This window comes from Rattus rattus, chromosome 1 (genome assembly GCF_011064425.1).
Source record: "Rattus rattus isolate New Zealand chromosome 1, Rrattus_CSIRO_v1, whole genome shotgun sequence".
Taxonomy (NCBI): domain Eukaryota; kingdom Metazoa; phylum Chordata; class Mammalia; order Rodentia; family Muridae; genus Rattus; species Rattus rattus.
Window position 1 is genome coordinate 13,702,504 of NC_046154.1, and position 25,779 is coordinate 13,728,282.

At 43.8% G+C, this 25,779-nt stretch overlaps 1 protein-coding gene across 3 annotated transcripts in view; it reads left to right on the top strand.

Moving 5' to 3' along the window:
- The window catches only part of Vps13d (vacuolar protein sorting 13 homolog D), a 223,859-nt gene that overhangs the window by 74,060 nt on the left and 124,020 nt on the right, over positions 1–25,779 (top strand). For 2 of the 3 annotated variants that reach the window (XM_032895015.1, XM_032895002.1), the window contains exons 32-43: positions 424–557; positions 3,869–4,024; positions 5,923–6,133; positions 6,867–6,941; positions 10,208–10,414; positions 12,525–12,614; positions 13,947–14,087; positions 15,256–15,378; positions 17,472–17,546; positions 21,475–21,580; positions 23,364–23,516; positions 25,187–25,322. In XM_032895015.1, coding sequence (XP_032750906.1) covers positions 424–557; positions 3,869–4,024; positions 5,923–6,133; positions 6,867–6,941; positions 10,208–10,414; positions 12,525–12,614; positions 13,947–14,087; positions 15,256–15,378; positions 17,472–17,546; positions 21,475–21,580; positions 23,364–23,516; positions 25,187–25,322 — 1,607 coding nt within the window. The remainder of the gene's footprint in view (positions 1–423; positions 558–3,868; positions 4,025–5,922; positions 6,134–6,866; positions 6,942–10,207; positions 10,415–12,524; positions 12,615–13,946; positions 14,088–15,255; positions 15,379–17,471; positions 17,547–21,474; positions 21,581–23,363; positions 23,517–25,186; positions 25,323–25,779) is intronic. The other variant, XM_032895011.1, reaches the window with a different exon arrangement.

Genomic DNA, 25,779 nt, shown 5'->3' on the forward strand with positions numbered 1-25,779 from the left:
AAGTGGGAATCAGATCCCATTATAGATGGTTGTGAACCACCATGTGGTTGCTGGGAATTGAACTCAGGACATCTGGGAGAGCAGCCAGTGGTCTTAACCCCTGAGCCATCTCCCCAGCTTGGGAAACCCTTCTTATCCTCAGGGGCCTCCCACCGAGACTGGGATGTCATTTCTCCATCTGTCTTGAACGTGCAGGTCAAAGAGAGGAGCTAATTCTGATCCTTTCTGCTAGGCCCTGCTCTGTTAGCCCAGCTGTGCTTTCCAGATTCCAAGTCTAGGACAATAGTGAAGCAGGATGTTCAGAGCTGTCCTGGAGAGTGAACAGTTGGTATTCTCACCTGGTACAACTGTGCCACTTACGTTGGGACGCTTGGTGATGCTAGCTTCCTTGCTTGCCTTGACTGATGATGCTGTCCTTTGCAGGCACAGAGTTTGTGGTTGTCGAAGATGTGTCCTGCTTTGATACCAATGCCATAATTCTGAAAGGTACCACAGTGCTCACCTATAAACCCCGCTTTGTTGATCGCCCCTTTTCAGGAAGTTTGTTTGGCATTGAGGTAAGTTTGTGTGTTGACCACAGCATTGCATGTTGGGCTCTGAAGGGAAGCATCTGGAAAAGTATTTGTCTTCTGAATGTTTATCTTCCAGTACTAGGAATGGAACTGAGGGCCTTGTGAATGCTGAGGCAAGCATTTTACTACTAAGCTACATTTCTACCCAGTTCCCCATCCCAATCTCCAGAGTTTCTGAGTCAGTAGGGCTGGGAAAAAGACTCAAAACCCTGGTCTTTATGTATAAATATGTTTGATTGTTTGTATGTGTGTGTGTGTGTGTGTAGTATATAACTCTCTCTCTATATATATATTTATAAAATATATGTAGTGTGTTGTATTTTTGTAATTCATATATGGCTATATGTAGTGTATATAATTTATAATATATATAATGCAGTATAATTTATATATACAGATATATAGTATATCTATATGATTTCAATAGGCATAATATGCATATAATATGTATGATATAGTATATATATGTAATTTATATGCAGATATATAGTATATAATTTATATGTGTGTACATATATAGTAGATGTAATATACATATATAGTATGTTTATAATTTATATATAATGTGGTTATATAGTATGAATAATGGAGAGAGAGAGAGAGAGAGTGTGTGTGTGTGTGTGTGTGTGTGTGTGTGTGTGCGCGTGTGTGCGCGCGTGTGTGTCTTTGTATGTGTGTATTGCTTTGCATTAAACCTAAGGCCTTGTGCTTGTTAGGCAAGTACTCTTATCAACTGAGGTAGGTTACATTCCTGTTCAGCTCAGTCTTTTTCTATTTTGATTGACCCAGTTGTCTAGGCTAGCCTTGAGCTTTTGATTCTTCTGCTTTAGCCACTGGAGTAGCTGGGATTGCAGACCTGTGCCACTATATTTATCATGGCCTCCTGAGCTCTTCTTAAGAAACATCGTTAGTAAAGGGCCTCTTGCTTTCTCCTTCAGTCTGGTAGCTTACTCTCCTATGTTCTCCCCTCCAGTGCAAGGCTATGAAGACACAGGACTTTTTCTTACACACCCTGCCTTCTCAGACCATGAGTCAGGGAGACTTTCTTAGTTCCCATTCCTGCTAGTACCTTGTTGGGTGGTCTGTTTCTGCTTGTCTCATCCCCCAGCCAGGATTCAGGCAGTATTTCTTCCCAGTGCTGAGAGCATGTACCACAGGGCCCTTAGCACATGCCAAGGTAACATCTTACACCACATCGCCCTGTGACCTCTCCGGGACGATTCAGAAGTGAGATCCAGTTAGGGATTGATTAATGAATTGCCAGACACAGTTGATTTTGTGTAGTCTCTGAAGAAAAAAGGAAAATGAATATTTTTCCTCTAAACTCTTAGAAAAACTCTATTGCAGGTTTGCACAGCTGAGGCAGTAAGCCTGCTTGTCTTGAATTCTCTTTCCGCACACTGAGTACAGTCCTGTGAACAGTCAGGTCCCTGGAATAAGACAGGCCTCCTTAGGAAAGGCATGAGGGTTTTATATGGTATCATTCTGGAATATGTAATCTATAGTACTGCTCTGGAGAGTCATGTGTGACCTAAAGGACCATGTCTCTGTTGATGCGGTTATCATGAAGGCGGAAATTTGTACCTGGGTACTTTTTGTCACCAAGATATGTCATATACAATATTAAGCAGCATTCATTCACTCTGTCTCTTAAGTCTCGAGAAGGGAAAAGGCAGAAGCCATCTCTAGGTTGCTCTTAAAACTCAGGGATCATAGTGAATGTGCCTCTTACCATGTAGTGAAATATTTGCTCAGCCTCTTGTCCCTTCTGATAGAACTTTGAGCCCCTCCCACTGAGTTACTCATTCTCACTGGAAGCCGTATATGGTCCTCCTTCAGTGTTCAGATGTAGCTGAGTAGAATGGGATGGGAGAGAGGCGCTCCTTGACCACTTGTTTTTGTAAGGTGAAGAAAGCTCACTTTGGGACAAGGAGCTGCATGCTCAGATGTTAGAGTTGACCATGGACTTGCAGGTCATCTGCTTTGTAGACCCTGATAAGCCCAATGCTGAGTGGGGCATTGTGGTGATTGATTAAGGAATAGTCAGTACCGCTGGAATTTGTATAGCTGAAGCCTGCCAAAGAAAAAAGGGAAATGAAAGTGTCCTGTCCCAACATCTCAGTAAAATGAAGTGGCAAAATATTTGAGATGCCCAAATTTTTAGGTGGTATGACTAGAATTGATGAAGCATAATGCCTTAATCTTGAATAGTGTAGAGGGTTTTGATATTCCTTTGTTTACAAAGTATGAAGAAAAATGCCTCACGAAGATAGAGTCTTGCCAGGAGATGAGTAGCTTCAGATGAATGGTCCCTACTTTCCTCCATGCTCCTTTTGAATACTACAGTAATTTGGCCTCAGAGTGCGAGCCCCTCTCCCCATTTCCTTCTGTGTCCCCTGAAGCATTTTTATTTGTTAGTATTTCATGTATACAGTGTATGAGGTCTAATGTAATGGACTCCTATGTACTTTTTCCTCAGTTTCAATAATGAATGCACTTTAAAATTAGGAAATTCTGAAAGGAGGGAAAATTCCTGTAAAATATATAATCTCTATTGTTTTTTGGTGTGTTCTATCTTATCCTTAAAACCAGTATTATTATTATTATTATTATTATTATTATTATCATCATCACTATATTTTCACTTGAAAATAGGGTTCCACTATGTAGCAGCTGGCTTTTATAGTCCTTGTGGATTGGCTTTCCAAGTATTGGGATCATAGGCAAGAGTCTCTGTGCCTAACTTTGTAATGTTTTGAGGGACTGTGTTTTTGTCTTCTGTGTTGTGCTGATCTTACTAGAGTTCAAAGGCATGCTCCACCACACCAGCCCCAGTCTCTCAAGGGCCGAGATTAGGGTTAGTGTGTTACATGGGCTCTGGCTTTTAACTCCCTTCTTTAGGTCACTCAGCTGCTTCACCAAGTAGGTGGAGTGCAACCTTGGTTGCTCTTTTTTTTTTTTTTTTCCTATTTAACCATTAAAGTTATTAGTGAAATTTTCTGTATTGTATTATTTCCTTAGGGTAGTTTCTAGAGAGAAGTGGGATTATTAAATCAAAAGGCAGGAGCTCTCGAAGTCATGGGTGAATGGAAACAGTTTCCTGCAGGTGAACTACTGAACCTATTCTTGGCCACAGGCTAGAGTGGCAGCCCCAGATCTTTACAGTGTTTACTTCAGTAGCTGATTCAGGTCTTGTGAGAGGGCTGATTGCTCCTGAGACAGCCCACTGGTGCTGCTAAGCGCTAGATCCTCGAAAGGCAAGTTGTAATCTTTGTTTTACTGTGTTTCATTTTTAGGTGTTCTCATGCCGACTAGGGAATGAGCAGGACACTGCTCTTTCAATTGTGGATCCTGTTCAAATTCAAGTGGAGCTGGTAGGGAACTCTTCTTACCAGAATAGTTCTGGGCTGATGGATGCGTTCAACAGTGAAGACTTCCCACCCATTCTAGAGGTAATGTTGAGCCGTGTCCAACCCATGGATGCACTGTAGGTTCCCTGTGTAGGCACTCAGTCTAGCACCATTGTAGGTGCCTTAGTAGATGTAAAATAAATGTGATGTCACCTAGGATCTTGCCACGTGGACAAGGATAGAAGACTTTAAATTGCTAGTATCAATCTGTGAAAGTTGACAGAAAGCAGAGCACAACATCGGTAGGAATATTCCTTGTGGGTAGAGTGCGACAGGATTCAGGAGTCCAGGGGCAGATAGGGTATAAGCCAGCAGAGGAGGAAAGCATTCCAGGTCCAGAAGCTGAGTTAGGGCAGAAGCAGATCTCACTGGGACTGAGAGGTGTTCAGGAAAGTGACAACTGAAGCTGAAGCCAGGCAGGAGAGGGTGATAATGATGGTGTTCTTGATATTGCTTTCTTTTAAAGATTTTATTTGTGTGTGTGTGTGTGTGTGTGTGTGTGTGTGTGTGTGTGTGTGTGTGTATGTGTGTATCTGTCTGTCTGCCTGCCTGCCTGCCTGTCTGTCTGAATGTTCATAGAGGTCAGAAAAAAATGGTGAAGTTATAGGCAGTTGTAAGTTGCCTACTGCAGGTGCTGGAAACTGAACTCAGATGCTCTGACAGAGCAGTAAATGCTCTGAACCACAGAGCAGTCTTTCTAAGCCAGGTATTCTGTGGTTTTTGTAAGAGGACAACGGTTGATCGGTTCACTTGGATCATGGGGAGCCAATAGAGAAAGTCTTGTTGCTTTTCAGTTTCAGCAGTACCTCACTAGAAAAATACTGAGTGAGTGAATAAGGCTCCTTCCAGACCTGTGCACCCTTTGTAGTCCTGCTTGCAGCATCTGCGCTGCACTCACCAGTGGAGTGTATTGCTTACCTCTGAGGAGGTGTGCATTTCAGAAATGGTGGTTCCACACTTGACCAAGTAAGGCTATGTTTGAATAAAGAAAAATATTTTATTCACTGTTATTTTTATTAATAATAATGTATTATTATTATCATTATCATCATCATTATTATTATTGATGGGGATCTGTGTAGCTTAGGCTGCCCTGGAACTCCTGATTCTCCTACCTCTATCTCTGACTGCTGGCAATATCGAGGGCAAAGAGCTCTACTTTGTTGATGTTCTAGTTTCAGTTCTGTTGCTGTGATTAAATATTTTGAAGGAAAGCAACTTAGAGGAGAAAAGGCTATTTCATTTTACAATTCCAGGCTATGGTTCAACATTATAAAAAGGTCAAGGCAGAAACTTCAAACAGCTAGTTACATCATATCCTGAGTCAAGAGTAGGGAGAAATTAGTGTAATCATAATTGCTTGATTTTTCTCACACACTTCAGCACTTCCTGCCTAGGGAATGGTACCACCCACAGTGGACTGGGTCTTTCCATGTAAATTAACTTAAGACACACCCACTTAGACATGTTCAAAGGCCAACTCAATACAGTCAGTCCCACACTGAGAGTCTTCTCCAGGTAATTATTGGTTGTGTCATGTTGACAAAGTTACCCATCACAGTTGATCAGTTTATTTCAGAGATTAAAAAAAATGTAACGGCACTATGTAAAATGGATTAGTAAAATGTTACCAATAGGTGATCCTTACCCCTCGCTATATTCCTATTTTGTATGATATTAATTGCTCTAATAATAATCTTAGTTCAGTATTTTGTTTTCTTTTTAAATTTTGTTCAGTTTTGTGACTATTATCTGATGGCTGAGATTATAGTACCTTATCATCATTTGCTAATTTCAACATCTTCGCAATCTTTTAAATGAGAAGGTTATAAAGATATCTGGACTTCTGGGACATAAAGTAGGAATTCTGTTTGAGTGATATGTGGGCTCAAAGCCAAAAGCAACTTTAAAAACCAGTGCTACCTTTTACATTCCATTAGATTCAGTTACAAGCCCTGGATATCAGACTCTCCTATAATGATGTTCAGCTGTTTCTTGCCATTGCAAAATCCATCCCAGAGCAAGCTAGTGCTGCAGCACCAGACTCGGCAGCCTTGGAGGCAGATTCTGTCAGCAGTAATCTGCCAGGGGCATCTCGAATTGGAGAGGATGTCAGAGAAGGGTCAAGGCATACCTTAGATCCTGTCTTGGGTACGTGTTAAATTGGAAACCCTTCAGTCTTCTTAGTAATACTCATTCTCTCTCTCTGTCTTTGTTTCTCTGTCTCTGTCAATGTTTCTATGTCTCTGTTTCTCTTTCTCTTTCTCTTTCTCTGTCTCTGTCTCTGTTTCTCTCTCTCTCTCTCTCTCTCTCTCTCTCTCTCTCTCTCTCTCTCTCTCTCGTTTTACTCTACATCCTGATTGTCTCTGCATTTGCTACATCCTACATGATCCATGCTGTTCTCAAACTTATGCCGGTTCTCCTGCCTCAGTCTCTGTGGTGCTGGAAATTATTCACCATACTAGTAACACCCCGTACCCCACTTTAACCTTTTTCAATTTTCTGATGCACAGTTGAATTGTTCATAGTCTAACTGTCATTAAGTATGATTGTAAACCATAAGTATGACTTTTTTTAATTAAAAACAAATACCCTATGGTAACTGCTCCAGTATGCAGGTAGTTTTCCCTCTCAACTCCTTGTGGAGTTGTATGGCTCACCTTCAAGTTTAATTTCAAAACTTGAGACTTTTCCTCTGAAAACTCTGAAGTGGTGCTGTTCCCACTAAATGATGGTCTTCTACTCTTAACACCAAAACATAAGGGGATGACAGAAAAGTTCACGGTGCACGTGTTAGAAGTCTACACTCAGAGCTCTATTTTGCTTCATAAAGGAAATGGTATTTGTCAGCCTGTAGAGTAATCTGTATGAAATTGTTTCCTAGAGTTACAGCTGGCTAGACTACAGGAGCTGGGCTTCAGCATGGAAGATTGTCGCAAGGCTCTTCTGGTGTGTCAAGGTAATTTGGGTGTGGCTTCCATTATCTGCTGTTTGTCTTGACCAGGTACTTCCTTATTTCCCCTTCAGTTCCACCAGAGAGAGGGTTCAAGGAGCCCTATGTATCTTGAAGAGGGGGTGGGACTGAACATCATTTTGGTTTGGCCATAGTTATGATCCAATAAAAGGTTTTCTGTGATCAGGAGGTTATCTTTGGAGTTGGCTGTGTGGGTCAGATTCTTCCTCTTCCACACATCAGTTGCTCTTAAAGGACCCTGGGCAAGTCACTGAGCCTCTCAGTGCTAATGCTTCCTTCCTGTGGCGCTCCAGTAGGAGACCCTGGCCGTGGATAAATACCTGGTACTTTGAAGTAGTGGTTAGTCCTAGTTATTAGTGGTGTTGGTAATAGTACTGGCTCTGAGGCTCTGATGGTCATGGCCATGATCATGTGCTGAGCTCTTATTGCTTTGTCTCTGGTCTTTTAAACAAACACCTATTACATATATTTTCCTGTGTGGATGTATGTTTATGGTACACTTGGTAGTTAGAGGACAACTTGGAATTAGTTGTCTCCTTCTATAATGTGGGTCCTAGAGATTGAATTTAAGTTGTCAGTTTTAGGAGCAGGTGCCTTTACTCACTGAGCCATCTGACAAAACCCATCTTTTGTTTTATTTGGTGTCAGACATTTGTGTAGCCCAAGTCAGCCTTGAACCTATTATGTGGCCCAGGATGATCTTAAAACTCCTGATCCTCCAATCTCTATAATCCTAGCACTAGGATTACAGGTGTGAACTACCTTGCCTGGTTTTATCCAGTGCTGGTAATGGAACCCAGTAGGCAAGCACTTTGAGCTCCATGCCTGTCCCCAGCCTGGCTCTGGGTTTCTTGTGGAGTCTCCTAGCTCTTAGAAATAGCCATTATTGTCTGTACTTCAGATGAGGAAACTGGCTCAGACAGGTGAAGCAAGTTTGTCTGAGTTTATCCATTGCTGTTGACCTAACATGCATTAAAGAGAGTTCTGTCTGATGTGAAGCCTGTGTCCTTTCTACTGAGGCCCGCTGCACTCTGCATTTTTCCACCATTGTACTCCGTACCCTGCCTTTTGTTTATTTTAAGAAAAAGCAAAACTGCCGAAGTTGTGGTTCCTGGCAGCCTTTCCACATAGGTGCATTCTCTACCTTTCTAGGTGTTATATGTGTATGTGTGCAACACAGAGTTTAGTGCTAGAGATTAAGCCTAGGGCCTAGTACATGCTAGACGAGTGCTCTCCCGTGGAGCTGTGCCCCTGGCCCACACTGCATTTTGTTTATTGATAGATTTCATGGCAGGCTCCTTCTTAAATGTGGTCTTATCATTCCATGATTCCCATCATTTGAGCTCAGCCCTCGTCTGAAGAAAATTAAATTGACAATCCTACACAGTTATGTGTTTTAACTAACTCTCATGCCATCCTGAGTAGCATAGTAGAATGGTTCTCTAGCCTGCCTGAGACAAGAGTCATCCTTTGGCTAACATAACCATAGTCTATGTGCTACTTGCTCAGTACACAGTGTGGCAGAGCTTGTGTTTGTGTAGCCCTTTTATAACTTAAAAGGGGCCCAAAACAGAGAGCAGTGCCCCGTGGGATTCAGAGGTACCCAAGAGAAGCTTCAAAGTGCATCCTTTAAGGGCAAGGTAAAAGATTTTTAGTCAGGAAAAAATGTTCAGAGAAGCCCTGTGCTGAGGCTGCTGAGATCTATAGTCAGAAGAGTCTTCTCTCTATAGATCTGTGCTAGTCTTGCCAGATGCTTCAGCCACTGTGTACCAGCAGTGGGACCGCTTAGCTGCAGGGCTGGCTGCTTTATGCTTGCAGTGTCCCTGTGGCCTTGGAATCTCATGTGTAAGTGGGTGGGGGGCTGTGATATTACAAACGGGATTTGGGATTTGGGGTATCTATATGGAATCTAGGATCTACAAATGAGAGAAATCATGTGACACTTGTCTTTCTGGACCCAAGTTATTTCACTTTGTGTGATGGTCTCCATTTGTGTCCACTTTTTCTAAGTGTGTGTGTGTGTGTGTGTGTGTGTTCGTGCGCATGCGCACATGAGGCTATGCACATATCTGTGGTATCTTTGTAGCTCTTTCCTGCAGAGAACACATTCTTTTCTAGAATGCTGTGCCCAGGCCGCACACCAGCATATTGTGTATAGAGATGCTCACTGTACCTGCTAAAGCCCCTTTACCTTTGAAAACAGTGAGGATGGGCTAGCTGTCTGCATCCCTCGGCTTAGTTTCCACTCAGTCGTCTTTGCTTTTCGATTTAACTTTATACTTCATCATGTCCATGATTTTTATTCTTTCTTTAGCTATTCAAACACATTTTCTCCCATGGTCTACAAACCTTTTGGATTTCATTGTGATTGAACTAAAGCCACTTAGTCCCATGAGTCGACAAGATGAAAATAACAGCTGCTTAAAGCCAGGATCGCTTACCCGGCTCTGCTCTGAGAACCCACTTCCTCTTTCTGTTGTTCCTCTAAGTGCTGCAGGGTACAGAGATCAAGTATATTGTCCTGTATTCAGTAGCTGGAAAGCGTAGAACCTGTCAAGACCGGGGTCATCTTGCTTCAGAGCATAGACTCTCAAGCAGGTGAATTGTCTCACATTCTGAGTTCTGAGTTTGGATTGACATTGCTTCTTCCCTCCTTCCCTTCCTTCTTCTATTCTGCCTTTATCTCTGTCCCTTCCTTATTTTTTCCCCCTTGCTGGCAAGAGGGTGTTAGGACGCTTGTTATTTAGGCAAGGGGTATTAACAGTTCTCTTTCTCTCATATAAAAATCCACATGAGAGAGAGGGAGGAGGGGGAGAGGGAGAGGGAAAGGGAGACGGAGAGGAAGAGCTCAATCATTTTTGTTCTCTGCTCTCTGGGAGTTTGTAATTGTGAAATCAAACTATGTACAAAGTAAGACATTTGAGGACAGTTAACATCAGTGTGAGTAGAACTTGGGTGGAGATGGAACTTGCATACAAAGTGGCCTTAAGACTCTGGGCTCCTCAACTCCTGCCCCTTCCTCACCTTTCTGTTCACAGGTGGTACAGGAGGGGCCTTGGGAGTCAGAGCAGGAAAAGTGTTATCAACTTGAGTAGAAGATGTGCAACAACCAGGAACGTACCCTGTGTGCACCCCAGCACCTTCCCCCAGCCTAAGGATCCTTCTGGATTACGGCTCTCTTGGGCTGCTCACAGATTCTTTGTAATGCTTTGGGAAGTAGTGGGACCTTACACCTTCTGGTTTTCTTGAAGGCCAGCTGAAGAAGGCAGCAAGTTGGCTGTTTAAGAATGCGGAGCCCCTGAAGTCGCTGTCCCTGGTCTCCAGCAGCAGAGACAACCAGGGGGCCATGTCGGCTCCACGAATCTCTGGAGTGGAGGTCAAGGCTGAGAGTGTGTGCATCTGTTTCATTGATGACTGCATGGACTGTGATGTGCCCCTGGCCGAGCTTACCTTCTCCCGTGAGTGTACCTGACTTGTGGGCTCGTCCTGCAACCCAGTGCTGGTCTTATCTTAGGGCCTGCTTTTTCACGTTTCAGGTTTCCATGTATTCTTGTCCCCCTCTACTTCATAATGCAGGTAAAAACATGCTTTTTCAGAAAAAAAAATTTTTTTTTTTTTTGAGAAAAGGTTTCTCATGCCCTGGCCATGCTGGAACTCTCTGTATCTCTGTATGGACGAGGCTGGTCTCGAACTCAGAGATCTGCCTACCTTTGTCTCCTGAGGACTGGAATTAAATGTGTAAGCCAGAGTTGTTTCTTTCTTTCTTTTTTTTTTTTTTTTAAACAAAGCAGAGATGCGGCTTAGTAAAGGTATTTTAGGGTACACTGAAGCAGGAGGGTTAGAGAGACAGGCACTCAAGAAGAGAGTGAGCCACTCCTGGGGACATGGGTATGAGGTCTCAAGGGATAGTCAAGGAAAGTAGGACACTGTCCGTGTGGACAAGGATGGGTTGTCCAGATCGTTGTACTTATTTCCCATATGTAGCTCAGGAATAGGAGAAACTGACACTGACAACATTTCCCTCACATCAAGAGCTCCAGCTGAGTTACCCTGTCTGCCCCATACATACACAGTGGTGAGTAGAATCACCTGGGACTTCTAAAACAAAATCAGGCAGAAGAATGTTTCTGCCTGTTTCTCTCCTGAAAACCAAACCAGGATCCTATTAGAAGGCTCATGTGGCATCTCCTGTAGTGGTGAACAAACTACTTGTCTGTGTTTGATAGGCTGGGGCCCAGAAAGGAGTTTTCTTTCCTTAGTGCCATATTTTGTGTGCTAGGATGAAGGTTCTGAGGGAGCTGGTGAAAGTCACCTGTCACTTGCCAGGTAGTTGTTGATGGTAGACACCTTTCATCCCAGCATTCAGGAATTCAAGGACAGTCAGGGCTATACAGGGAAACCTTGTGTAGAAAACCATAGAGAGGGAGTTGGGGGTCGGGGTAGAGAATACCCTGTCACTCCCTGTGTTTGCCACTTGCCGTCCTTCTCTCCCTCAGCAAGCCTGCTTCTGGGGATTTGAGGTCAGCCTTTGCCTGTCTTACACTTGAACCTTCTCCGTGCTTTTCAGGGCTATACAATTAAAAACCACTAGGCTTTCCACTGCTGGCGTGAATGCCCTTTCTGTAGAGAATAATTATTTAACTTGCTATGTTTTCTATAGTAATCTTAAGATTATGAACAGATACGGGGTGAGAAGGGTTCATGAGCCCCCACACCTGATGGTCTCTGTGGGACATAGAGACAGTTTTTTTTTAAAGGATGTGGCTCCTGGTTGGTCAACCATACTGCTGTGGATAGCCCCACACCCAGGAGTCTGTGGCCAGCTAAAACTGAAGTTGATGGGTTTAAAATAGGAAAAAGACTACAGTGTTCTTGGGGGTGGGGTTGGACTGTAGAGGTCAGAGTCGATCTGAGAAGAGTTAGAGGGAGGAATTGGGGAAAATAAGATTGAAATACATTGTGTAAAAATTCTCAAAGAATTAAGAAATATGTTAAAAGCAATATATGCTAACATGTAGTAAGACATGCCTTTTATTATTATTGCCCTTTTCCCATGCATTCAGGAGAAATACCTTTTCATGTTACTAAGGCTTTGGTTGTACCTGTGTGCTGTGGAGGGGAGTAAGGGGGGTGAGATCATGTTTTAGGTACAGTGCTTAAGGGAGTGCCAAAGACTTAAAATATAGATAATAATATATATCGTATTTTTTATATGTACGGGTGTTTTGCCTACAACTCTGTAAATGTATCACTGTATGCCTGGAGCCCAGAAAAGGTCGTCAGATCCCTCGGAACTGGGATTGAACCCAGGTCCTCTAGAAGAGCAGCTTTTGACCACTTATTCATCTCTCCAGCACAAGATAAGAATATGCGAATGCAGTGTTTATAATGTACTGGTTATGAAACGTGAAAATTCATGCAGGACTTTCCTGGTAGGCAGAACTGCTGTAGTGATGTGCGCTCCCCTCCGAGGCTGTCAGTAGCAGCTGTAGCTAGGATTTGAAATGCAGTTTGTCTGGGGAGGGCAGCTTTGCTCCTGCTCTGCAGTGAGGTTTGCTTGTGTTGCAGGTCTGAATTTTCTTCAGCACATAAGAACTAACCCTGAGGGCTATGCCCACTTCACCCTTTCTGGAGATTATTATAATCGTGCTCTGTCAGGTCAGTATAAAGTGTGTATTATTGTGTTGTTTAAAGAATAAGTTTTTATGTTTACCAGGGCCCATGGCTGCGTACATTAGACGAGAACAAGGGTGGGGTGGGGTGGGACTGAGAAACAAGGAACATGAGCCTAGATTTCCTACTTTTTAAAGGTGTATTTTTGATGTGATGCGATATACTTATAAGTCTTTCAAAAGTTAGTGAACCGGTCTTGAAGAGTTGAGCATCTATGGTTTTGTTTATGTATTTGATTTGAGACAAGGTATCATTCTAGCTCAGACTAGTCTGTGATTTACTGAGTTAAGGCTGGCCTAGAACTCAGGTAAATCCTCCTGCCTCAGCCTCCTGAGTGCTGAGATTATAGACCTATACCACAACATTTGGCCCAAAGTATAAGTTTCTACCCTCCTCCAAGTAGAAGCGAAGTAAGACACTATTGCATACTGGGATGCAAATGAACCACAGATTCTATTAGTAGAATTCATGTAGTTTAGAAGTATTCATGATTTTGTGAAGTTGAACACAAGCATATTAATAGCTTCTCTTCCTCCTTCTCTCCCTCCTCCTCCTCTTATTCCTCCTCCTTTTCTTCTTCCCCCTCCTCCCCCGCTCCTCTTCCTGTCCTCCTTACTTCCCTTCTCTTTGAGACGGGGTCTCTCTATGTAGCTCCTGTATCCTGGAACTTACTGTGTTCACTAGGCTGGCCTTGAACTCAGTTAAGAGTCCTCCTGCTTCTGCTTCCCAAGTTCTGGAATTAAAGGTGTCTGCCACCATCCCCAGCCTGATTTCTCATTTCATAAGTTGAACAGCTACATGAGTGCTTGTGATAATATTTCTTTTAAATTGTATATAATTCATTTTGTACCTGTGGCATGTTTTAAGATTAAAACAAAGAAACAAGAACCTTGAGAAAGTTAAGCTAATGAGCCTCCAGATATGGCCTTGGTTCAGCAGTGGATTGTTCTGTGAGCAGGGTTGATGTAGGAGCTCTTGGCTAAAGCTCTTCTAACCTAAGTCCAAAGCGTTTTTTCCCCTGTCTTGATTGAGGAAGAGGTCTTCTAGCTTTAATGAAACACAACATGAGCTCTCCCTCCCTGCTTCCTGCTACCTCCTCAACAAGAGCATGATGGGGAGTGGCCATGCTCTTCCAGGCCTGTCCATGAACACCAGGCATCTGCAGGATGACCTACAGCAGAAGGTGGTGCCTTCGTTGTGAGATTGAATTGGAGCCATTAAGCTGTCGTCTGTCCTTGCTAAACATCCATGAACAGTATTCTCCTATAAACTCTTGATATCTGCTGAACAGATGTTTTATTTCCTGCGTTCTTTCAGGCTGGGAGCCATTTATTGAGCCATGGCCGTGCTCTGTATCCTGGCAACAACAGGCAGCGAGTCGTCTCCATCCTCCTCGACTGAAGCTAGAGGCCAAGGCCAAACGCCGCCTGGATATCAACATCACTTCTGTACTGATAGGTGAGTGGGAAGCTGCCTGTTTTAGGCTGACATCTTTTCTGTACCATGAGTCTCTTGCCTGCAGACAAGGATGCCAGGTGGGCAAATGGTTGGCCCTGTGCCTGACAACACTTCCTCATCATGACTGAACCCCTGTGCTCTTAGTGGCCAAGCAAGGGCTGAAGCTTCTTAGGGAACACAAATGGTCCTGGTAAACTTCCTCCTCATAGTGTTTTATTAGTAGGGTTCACTAAATATCCCAGAAATGAGGTTAGATTCTTTTCTGTTAATCACACAGGAAATTCTGTTTGTTTTTCAAGCTAGGCGTTCTGTTTAAGCCCAGGTTAGTCTCAGATTCACACTTCTCCTGCCTCGGCCTTCCCAGTGGGTGGGATTGCAGAGACGTACCATGATGTCCAGTTACAGAGTGGTTCTTTAAGGTATTCTTTGAGCAGAATGAGTTAGCTCCCTGTGCTATTTATTCCCTATCAATTGTCACACCAACTTAACTCTGAAAATGGCTTGTTTAGGGAATTGTCAAGCCAATACAATGTGTTCTAACAGTTTCTTTGGTGGCCCTGAAATATACATTTCTGGATTCTGGATATCCCTGCCATGTCTCTCCTGCAGAATGTGCACTGAAAATACAGCATAGCAGTCAATGTTCCTGAGTGTGCTGTGTACTTAATGTCTTTGCTCCTGCGAGTCCCGTTGCCTAGAGTGTCACTCTGCCCTCAGTCTCATTGAGTTACTATTCACATATTAAGAGGGACTTCAGTGTACACAGCACCACCGCCTGCTTTTGCCAAAGCCGAATAAATATGACCTTCTCTGCTCTCCAGCTTTGTATTTCTGTCTTTGCGTTAGGCTTTCACATCATGGCTGGCTTCATGAAGGGAGGTCATTTGATTGAATAAATATGACCTTCTTCTCTGCTCTCCAGCTTTGTATTTCTGTCTTTGCGTTAGCCTTTCACATCATGGCTGGCTTCATGAAGGGAGGTCATTTGATTGCTTTAATCTCTTCCATGTGGAATGCTGTCTCTAGGGTCCAACATTTTCAGCTTCTTGCATAGACCCAACATGTAGGGAGGCACTCAGTAAAAGCTAATTTTTCTGAATTGAAATTATTTAATATGATCCTTTTATCTTTTTCCATCTCCCTTTTTAATTTATGGAATTCTTTCTAGATCAGTATGTAAGTACCAAGGAATCCTGGTTGGCGGATTACTGTAAAGAAGACAAGGAAACAGAGTCAGCCAAGACAGAAGACTGGATGGGCTCTTCTGTGGACCCACCATGCTTTGGACAAAGTAAGATTTCTATATGCACATGTCTGCACATATTGGTGTTAATCTTTAAGCAGTGCTTCACTGAGATATTCAAATAGGATGGTCCTTCTCTGAGGAGAACTCCATAGGACGTTCTGTCTGGCCTCTGTTGTTCCTTTTAGTCTTTGTAAAAGACAGTTTTCTGGCACAAACTACTAAACTGTTAATGCTGGCTTTAGTTCCATTGACGTGGGGGAGAAGAGATCTGCAGAACGTTAACTCTTGATTCCCAGTGATGCTGAAGATGAGCTGGTACACCGAGAGTGTGTCAGAACAGGCAGGCTGTTTTTTTGTTTTTTTGTTTTAATTTATTTTTATTTTTATTTTTACTTGGGTGAAAACAGTTGGTTTTACAATTGACAGGATACTTTAAAACTGGGTTATAAAAACATCTAAAGCCAGCACTAGAGGGTTTGTGTGTATTCTTGGAAAGAGGGAGGGCAAGATCCCAAGTGGAAAAATGTTTTTTAAAAGGACGGCCTGCGTTGCTCATAGAGTATAAAGGAACTGAGTCCCAGCATCTTGAGGAAGAAGTCAGTGTGTTCCTTGTTGGTGTTTTCTGTCCCGATGAATGCCTCAGCATGGAGCTCTGTTGGCCTCTGAGCTGGGGAGATGGTGACAGACACCACAGGTCCTGGTTGTTCCACAAGCTATTGTCATCCAAATTCAGCTTAGCCCCAACTCTTTCAGTGTGGTTTCTTTGGGGAGAATTGGCCTGACTTCACATAGCTCATGAATACTTAAATATTCCATCTGGTCTGCAAACAGGCCGTGAAGATGGGCTTTCTTAGCATAGGAAGCATTTGTGCTGGTTTGCCCCTCCTTGGGGCATGCGAGCAGACTGCGTCCAGCTTCAGGAGAAAAGACAAAGACTGTGCTGCATTTGTTCTCTCTTCTTAGTCTGTTGCTTCTGAGTCCTTGGAGCTCCAGCTCCAGCTTTCCTAACCCTCCTCATTTGTGTGGCAAAAAAGAAACCTCGCCTTTCCAGAAGATGCTTAAGTAATCTTTGTAGGATGTCCAAGAGCATGTGGTTCTGAAGATAGCTTTGTACTGGTGACCTTAGGTCTAGTCAGTGCCAGCTCCAGGAAGGCCCCACGCTTCCTTTTCTTACACTTTCTCCTCTCTCTGTTGTTAATAATCACCCTATCTATATTAAAGCTTGCTCTTTATTTAGGTTTTTCTGGTGAGGCTGATGTGACAGTGTTTTAAACACCTGAAGGTGACATAACTAAAGAGCAGGTGCCTTTTCATTGGGAATTCCTGTAGCCTTCTCAGAGGCCTCCTACAGTTTGTGTAGCATTGGCTTTCAAGTTAGTAGCTTTCAACTATGTTGAACTGACTACTAATATTCAGATTTTATGTGAGAATTTTTGCCATATTTCTCCCCAAAGTTAGGCTTTTTACTGAGTCCAGTATAAAACAGGCTCCTGGCTTAGCCCTCACTGTGCAATTCAGCCTTAGGAACTGGGGATTCAATGCTGTTTCACTGTATCTTTAGCTTTGTGTTACCTTAGTTGTGGGCCTTGCAGTAATGGCTGATTTTGTAGGCAAATCTCTGTGGCATGACTTATTCCCTTGATTATTTTATGAGCAATTCAAGTGTTTTTATTGGTCTTACGTTCAGTTTAGAATTTAGTACTGGGATACAAGATGAAGGATTGTTGAAATATGGAGGCAGACTGACTCTTGCCCTGAGTATTTGAGGTACCCAGTGGTCAGTGTTCTTTCCTGTTGCTCCGATGGAATGGCATATCTCCTCTAAAAAACATTCTGGTTAGTTTCTATGAGTCCTCTGGTTTAAATTAAAATTCCTTCAAAGGCTTCTTCAAGGGGATATTCAACACATTCACTGTTGCCTAATTAGAAAAAGAGGACACAGCCACACAATTAGAGCTGTGGAAAAAAAATGCTGGCTTTGGCAAGCACTTACTGGTTCTTATCAGCGAGGAAGGATGCTCTTGCAATTGCATGATGCTTGCATGCCATTTGTAACTTCTCTACCTGTGCTTGTTGAAGGTGAGTCTTGTTCACCACACCTATTTATACATTCTAACTTTGTCTCTCCTGTCTACCAGGCCTCCCTCTTGTCTACCTTAGAACTAGGAGTACAGCCAGTCTGACTAACCTAGAGCACCAGATCTATGCTCGAGGTACAGTACAGCCAGAGGCTGGCATTATTTTCCTGTTTTAAGAACTGCCTTACATCTATCTGTATACTGATTTTTTTTTTAAGAATATGTGTTGCTAATCGGAGCTGAATGGAGTATATTCACTTGTAAGTACTTTGCCTCAGTCACCTGAAAGAAGGTTTCCAGTGAATGAGTAAAGAACAGCGCCTCATCTTGGCAGTAGCAGCAGACGTGCCTGCCTCATCACCATCTCCTCTAGTGAAAGTGGAATCAGCTGCACAGTACACAACTAGAAAAGCCAGAGGCAAGGAGGGTCCTACAAAGAATGAAGCAGATGGAGGAACTCCATCCTTCAGTAGGCAGCACCACACGACTTTGCCCACAGAGCCGCTAGTGAGTGTTTATTCTCATGGACAGGCGAGGGGCTTTGTGGAATAAGAGCTGTAATAATTAGTTGTAGAGCCAAGAATGTATTTCCCAGCAAATTGCTTAGATATAAACATTAGTTTCCTTACGTAGGAATTTATGTATTTAGGAGATGGAAAAGAAACTGTTCTAGAGAATTGACTGGTTGGTGAGAGCAAGAAGAAACCCCTCACGGTGGTCTGCCAACTGTATTTCTTCCTCTGTGTTAATGAGTACTGTTAATCTAACTGATTCATGTATGTGATTAATTCCGGATCATGGCTCTTGGCATATCTTATTTTAAAAGGCATTTGAGCTGGGTTTGGTGGGCCATATCTATAATCCCAGCACTTGGAAGGCTGAGTCAGGAGGATCATAAATTCCAGACTAGCCATGGCCTACATAGCGAGAGCCTGTCAAAAGAAAAAGAAAGATAACCCAAAAGGCATTTGACCCTCTATTACTGGGAGTACTGAACGGGATTATTAAAACCGATGGGTCACTGTATGCTTTGTTTTAAGACGGCTCAATTGGGATGGGTCTTTGAGTGGGCTTCCATCCTCATTTATAATGAGTTTGGAGCTGAGCTTTCCAGTATGAGCTCCTCATTCAGGCAAAGCTGAACATTATTCCCCTGTAGCCAGTGTAACAGAGTCTGGTGGGCAGCATAGGGATTTCCCTTCGCTTCTGTGATTAGCTAGCATTAGACTTGGGGCTTCAATGTCTTTATTATGATCCACAAATCAGATCCTTTTGACAACCCAAGCTGCTATGTAGCATAAAACTCCCACTCCTTAGAATGGCCAATTACTCTGTGAAAGACATGCAGAGGGGTAGAATTTTTTTCAGCTGGCTTCATTTGATGCTGAACTTGGATGTGAGGAGCGTGAGGCTTTCTCAACCCTTGAAGAAATTGGATTCATTCACTGGAGACAGACTTTTGAGGTCATCAGGAAATAATGTTCTCTTTGATGGGTTTGGGAGTTTTCTCTCTGGTATTGTGCCAAAGGCAAGAACAGAGTTGAGTTGGATGCTGATGCAGTGCTGGGGTTTATGTGCTCTCTGTGGTGTTTTAGCCTCTGTTACTAGTTTTGATCTGCACAGGAAACATGGGATCCTGCGTATCATGCCTTCCATGTTATCTAATCCCACAGCAGCAGACACATGGATCTCTTTGTATGGATGTCTAGTATTTGAGTCTGTATTTCAAAGTGGTCAAAGCATCTGCCTCCTGTTTTTTCAAAATATGATTTGAAGATGGAAACTGTCAGTCTGGTTCACAGTGGGATAGGAAGGTACATCTGGTCCTTTTCCTCTTGGCCCTTGTCTACTGTAATGAAGGTGCTCTCCTTGCTCGTATGGAGGGAGGCTCCTCCCAGAGCACACGAGCACTGCTTACCCTTTGGAAGGATCTTGCTCCAACCTCAAGGCTTCACCTTTTACTTGGGGGGAGCATTTTGTGAACCAAGTGAGGCCACTGGGATGGAAATGGGCACAGTTGTAGACGGACACCATCCTTAGCTCTGTCCTCACGTGGTATTGGACCACTTAGTTTGAGTAGTTCTCAGCCTTCATAGGGTGAGACACTTTAATGCAGTTCCTCATGTGGTAACTCCAACCATAAAATCAATTCATTTGCTGCTTCATAACGTAACTTTCCTACTGTTGTGAATTGTAAACATCTAACATGCAGGATATCTGATATTTGACCCCAAAAGGAGCCCAATCTACAGGTTGAGAGCCACTGCTCATGTTCTCAACAGATGATTGTAACATAGTCTCTGCTGAACTACTGTTGACCAGAGGGACCTTGTTTTAACCTGAAGTTGCCCATTTGGCAGTCATCATGTTTCTCCCCTTTGGAAAGTTGTCGAAATGCAAACATCATGGAAAGTGGTGGCTCCTTGAAAGGCTGATGATCTCAGTGGCTGGACAGTGTGTGGTTTGTCTTTTTGTGTGGAGGCGTGTGATCCTGTGAAGTGTGTTCAGCTTTGCTGGTATTCTCCCCTGCCAGCATTTGCTGTCCCTTGAGACAGGTCTGGTGTCCCATCTCCATTGATGTTATGATTTGTTTCAGGCTGTCTTTGTGTTTTCAGGATTCTGCTGGACTCTGGGGCCTGCTGTACTCATCAGTGTCCATGTGCTATGTACCCCGCAGTCAGGTGCCTCCTACCCTGAATTGTTACTGCCTGGTGGTTCCTGTTCTGACAATCTGCAGAAGGCTCTTGAGGACACTGGAGTGCCTTTGACAGTTCTCAGTGTTGATAGTCAGTTCATCTCTCCCTACAATTTGGTTATATTACTTTCTGGTGGTTGTTTCTCTGTAGTTTACCTATCAGAGGTTGTTTTGTGAAACAGCTGTGTGGAACATGCCTTTTCAGCTTCCTTGGTAGCTTCATTATAGTAACTAGGGGTTTTGCCTATGGTAAGAATCAAACTATGTTGGGAAGATGACTCTGTTTTTAAAGTGCCTTCTGTGTAAGCATGAGGACCAGAGTTCGATCCATGGAACCCATCTGAATGAAAAGCTGGGCATAGTAGCATGTGTATTTAATCCTAGAGTGAGTGTGGCATGGGGGGCAGAGCAAGCAGATCTGTGAGTTTGATGGCCGGTTGGTGAAACCCAGATGCATGTAACATCTTGTAAAAAGATAAGTAAATAAAGTGAAGAAGACCATGGCAGCTCTAATTTCTACATTCTGCCTGCGTATACATGCACATACATAAAGTACTCACTAAAAATCAGAGCAAAATTTTTATTTAAAAACCTTCAGGTAGCATGACCTTGATTCCTCAGTGAAAAGGGGGGAGGGGAGGCAGAAGAGAAAACAGTTTTAATTCTGTTACTATGTACAGGGCACCAGGGTTAGAGTTAAGAATGCATTGCTTGGAAGAGTAGCCTTTGTCTGTCTTTTTCTTGATTTTAACCAGGTCAGTTTCTGATGGCCTATTCTGAGCAGTAAGACCCATAAGAGTTGTGGGGACTCTGTGTGTGCCTCTCTGCTCGTGTGCATATGAGAGAGAGAGAGAGAGAGATACAGACACAGAGACAGAGACAGAGACAGAGAAAGACAGAGGCAGACACAGAGACAGACAGAGGTAGACACAGACAGACAGACAGATACAGACACAGAGACAGAGAAAGACAGACAGACAGATACAGACACAGAGACAGAGAAAGACAGAGACAGACAGAGGCAGACACAGAGACAGAGAAAGACAGAAACAGACAGAGGCAGACACAGAGACAGACGGACAGATACAGACACAGAGACAGAAAAAGACAGAGAGAGAGTGAGCGAGAGAGAAACAGAGAGCGAGAGCGAGAGCGAGAGCGAGAGAGAGAGAGAGAGAGAGAGAGAGAGAGAGCACAGAAGCCCACAGACCCATGAAGCATCTCTTTGTCATGTCAACAAAGCTGCAGTTCCTTTTCTCTTCCCTCTGTCTTCACACAGGAGACAGCTGTGGGTGCCATCTCCATGAAAGGGTTTCCATCATGCCGACACAGTGGATATTAATAGTCCTTTTTAATTGTTTGTCACAGCAGAGGTGAAAACACCCAAGCGTCGGCAGCCGTTTGTCCCCTTTGCTCTTCGGAACCACACAGGATGCACATTGTGGTTTGCCACCCTGACCACCACACCCACCAGGTAAAGCATTTTCATTCTGTCTCTGGAGCCACTTAAATCCCAGTAGCCTCCATGCAGTAGCCTGGCAGAGCAAGACTGGCTCCTGCTCAGAGCCTCTGGGCTTGTAAGTGAGCCAGTAACTGGTGTCTGGAGAGTTGCGGTAGACATTCTGATTCTGCAGAGGACCTGAGTGTGCAGTAGTGGTTTGTCATGTTCATGGTAAGAGGGTGAGAGAGAGAAAAGTCATCCCAGACCTCTGTAGGCTCCACACTCTTTAAAGAAAGGGTCTGTATGTGGCCTCAAAACTAAGTATTTTGCATTTTCCTTCTAAGCCTGCTTTGGAAATGCCCTCCACCCCCGACTCCTGAACACTTATTTTGTCTCTAAAGCACACTTTGGCCCAGATAGCATTGGGTGGAGTTGAGAGGGGCGTGGGAATTTGCCTAAGCTAAATGTGAACCTTGACTAATGACTTTGTCTGCTTAGATGTTGGCTTCATGAAGGGCAGAGCTGAGTAACTGTCAGCTGATTTGAAACTACATTCTTCTGCTTCCACTAGTCTTGAGGGTACCACAGCCAGGACTTAGTGGTTTACCAGTTCATGTCTGTTAAGTTCTTGTTGGTTACCAGCTTGATCCTGAGGAAAGTTCTGCCTTGGTTTGTTTGCTTGCTTGGTTGGTTGTTTGCTTGGCTGGTTGGTTGGTTTTGATGCATATGTGTGCATGTGTGCATGGATATGGCTGTGGGTGAATGTGTGTGTGCTCATACATGCATGTGAGAATGTATGAAAGTAGCTGTGTGTGTGTGTGTGTGTACTAATCCATGTGTGTGAGCATGTATGCAGAGGCCAGTAAGCAACCTTAGACGTCATCTTGAGGAACGTTGTCTACCATCTTTGACAAAGGATCTCGTTGACTTATTGGATAGATAGGCCCGGCTGGCTGGCCACTCAGCTCCTGGGATCTTGTCTCTCCCTTCTCAGTGCTGGGATACATGCACCCCCACACCCAGCATTCTTACATGGTTTCTGGTGATTGAACTCCTGTGCTCCTGCTTGTGAGGCAAGTGATTTAATGCCTGCTGTGTAGGACTAAGATGGTTCAGTTAGTAAATTCTTGTGGGTAAATATGAGGCTAAGAGCTTGGATTCCCAGCACCCTTGAAAAGCTGGAGATGGTAGTGTGTAGCTGTTTCCTAGCACTACGACATGACAGGAGGGACCCCAGAGCTCACTGACAAACCAGGTTAGCCAGTTGATGAGCTCCAGGTTATGTTATAAGAGACCCTGTCTCAAATAGAGACTGATTGAAGAGGACACCTGATGTTGACCTCTGGTCTCCACAAGCACATATGTCCATGATGTAGTGCATGCACACACACACACACACACACACACACACACACACACACACTCACACACACTCACACACACGTGCGTGCGCACATACCCTTTAAATTAAAAACCATTATTTGAAACAGGGCTTCACTATGCAGCCCAGGCTGGCCTAAGATATATAGTATAGGCTGGCTTTACAGTCATCTGCATTCCTCAGCTGAGGTTGTAAGTATGCTGTACAATGCTCAGCATTACTTCAGTCCGTTTCTGAACATCCAAAAATGTTCATTGAGACTGAGCCTGAAAATAGCTGAAGTCACTGGCTCTCAGGTCCTTCTTGGATCACAAAGAACAACCAGGTTATATCAGTCAGTTACAGGAGGGCTAATCTCCCAGCAGCTCGCAACTCCTGCAGATATGGCAGGGAGGGCAAGGCAGAAGGAACAACCTGTCATCTGATTTGTTCTAGGGCTGCACTGTCTCACAGTGGGAGTCCTGGGGTGGTTCCAGAAGGGAATGGAGCATTCCTAGATGATACACACAACGTCAGTGAGTGGCGAGAAGTCCTCACAGGTGAAGAGATTCCTTTTGAATTTGAGGCCAGAGGAAAGTTAAGACACAGGTAAGATATGGTCATTTATTCTTTTTCCATGCTATAAATGTTTGTCCCTGGTGTTTTATCTTTCACTATTTGTCTTTCATAGACTTGAATGTTGTATTTTTCAAAGATACTGTGAAAGTCACTGTTTCCTCTTAAAATATAGACTGTCTTGACATCTTGGGAAAACATTTCTTTCTATTCCTATTTTCTTGATGTGTGAGAAGATAACTAAGTATTTCAGAGTCTGGGCAAAAGCTGAGATCCAGGTTATATCCTGTCCAGGTTTCCATATAGGTGACTGAGCCTGGAAATAGCTGAAGTGGATGATGTGCTACTCTAGAAAGGTTCTCAAACCTTGATGACTTCAATCTTAAAATGCGCTTGTGCCACAAACTTTCTGTAAGTGGATAGACCCAAGATGCAGAGCTGGGAATAGTAAGGCAGACATTTGAAGCAGTGTAAAATTACCTCTTCAAAGGGCACTGCTGGCCCAGTCACTCCTGAAGCAGCCAGCTAGAGGACTTGGCACAAGTATGGGAGAAGGCTTTAATTCCATTTCCTTAAAGACAATAGAATGTCTGATAAGGCATTATCTCACTATTTGCAAATATTTTTAGATGGAAGGGCTGTCTAGGATGTAAATAGGTGAAGGCTTAAGCCTTGGACTGACTTCAGGGAAGCTGAAGTACAAGAGGTTGGCTTCAGGCCGGAGCGCATATGCAAACCTCCCTCACAACAAAGCCTTCTTCCTCTTGTTCTACCCGAGTGAACGGGTTGGTCCTGACTGGTGATGGTTTTGAACATATGGGTCTGGGTCTCTGGGAGTCTTGGGGGTGGGGTGGGATCTCTGTGCTGGATAGATTTCCACCATACCCTGGGCTTCAGGAGGCTCTTGTTAATAGTGGCTTTCAATAAGACCTGCCCCCTGCATCTGAGAGGGCTTGGTGTCATTTCTGTCTTAGTTTCCCTGTTCTGTAACCCACGGTACTGCTTGAACTCATCAAAATAAATGCATTTTTTTGGCATTTCCCCCTTGGCATACTGTACTGTATGCTGCCCTCCTCCCTTCCTGTCAGCCTCAAGTTCAGTTCCCCATTTCAGCTTCAGCCTTCTGGCTTGAATTAGGCAAAATCTAAAATAGAATTAAACGTGCAATTTCCTCCTATTCCTTCTGTTCTGCCCACTGCTTTCTGCTCTAATTTCAGCTGAGCACTTGCACTCTTAACTCCAAGAGCTCTGTCTCCCAGGCCTGCCTGTGGTCGTGTAGGGCCTGAGCCAAACAACTGGACGTGTTCCTTAGAGGAATAGAATTTTCAACAAAGGAACTAAAAAGAGAAAGCTTATGTATCCAACAGCATGGTTACGTGACTCAGTGGCTAGTACGCTCTGGCCATCCCACTCATGTCCACTGACACTGTTTCATGAAGATTAGGTAGGTGCTGCTGGGAGCCACCTGGCAAGCATACAGATTCTCATGGTTTTATGAGGAGAGGGTAGAAGCTCCTTGCCCCAGGCCCTCTGCATTTCACCACTAGCCTCAGCATAAAAGCCAGCTAAACTGTCTTTTTGACTTCTCTCACTAGGTAATGCTGAGAAGGCTTAACTGGCTTTTACGTCATTATAAAAGGCAATGAGTTTGGAGTCTCTGCTTCTAATTTCCTGTCTTTTTGTCTTTCTGTTCCTTTTGACAGACATACCCATGACCTGCGTATTCATCAGCTGCAAGTTCGAGTAAATGGCTGGGAGCAGGTGAGCCCAGTGTCTGTGGACAAGGTCGGGACCTTCTTCCGATATGCAGCACCAGACAAAAATTCCTCCTCCTCCACGGTGAGTGGCTGCTGTATGGTGTGATGCACACTCTGCCAGGCCAGGCTGTCACAAGTGACGCTTGCAGTAACCTTGCTCTGTTGAAGTGCTTTGCTCCCCTATTTCTAAGAAGACATCAGAGTATTGGCTGAGGAGTGGGTGTTAGGAATCAGCATGCAGATTAGCCAGCTGGGTGTTGACATCAGGAGAAAGCAAGGCAGACCTTCGGCAGCAGCATGTGGTCTCACGTAGGCAGATATCTTTCTTGGCTGCTCACGGTCTTGGAAACTTGAATATAATCATTCCTCAGTGTCCATGGGGGATGGGGTTTCAAGGCTTCACCTGCTCCGTATCAGACCTAGATCCTAGGTGTTCAAGTCTTTATTTTTTATGGCATAGTGTTTGCACACAGTCCACGCATGTCCTCCAGTAAACTTCAGTGATCAAGAGATCACATTTCCACAAAAGTGCTGTGGAA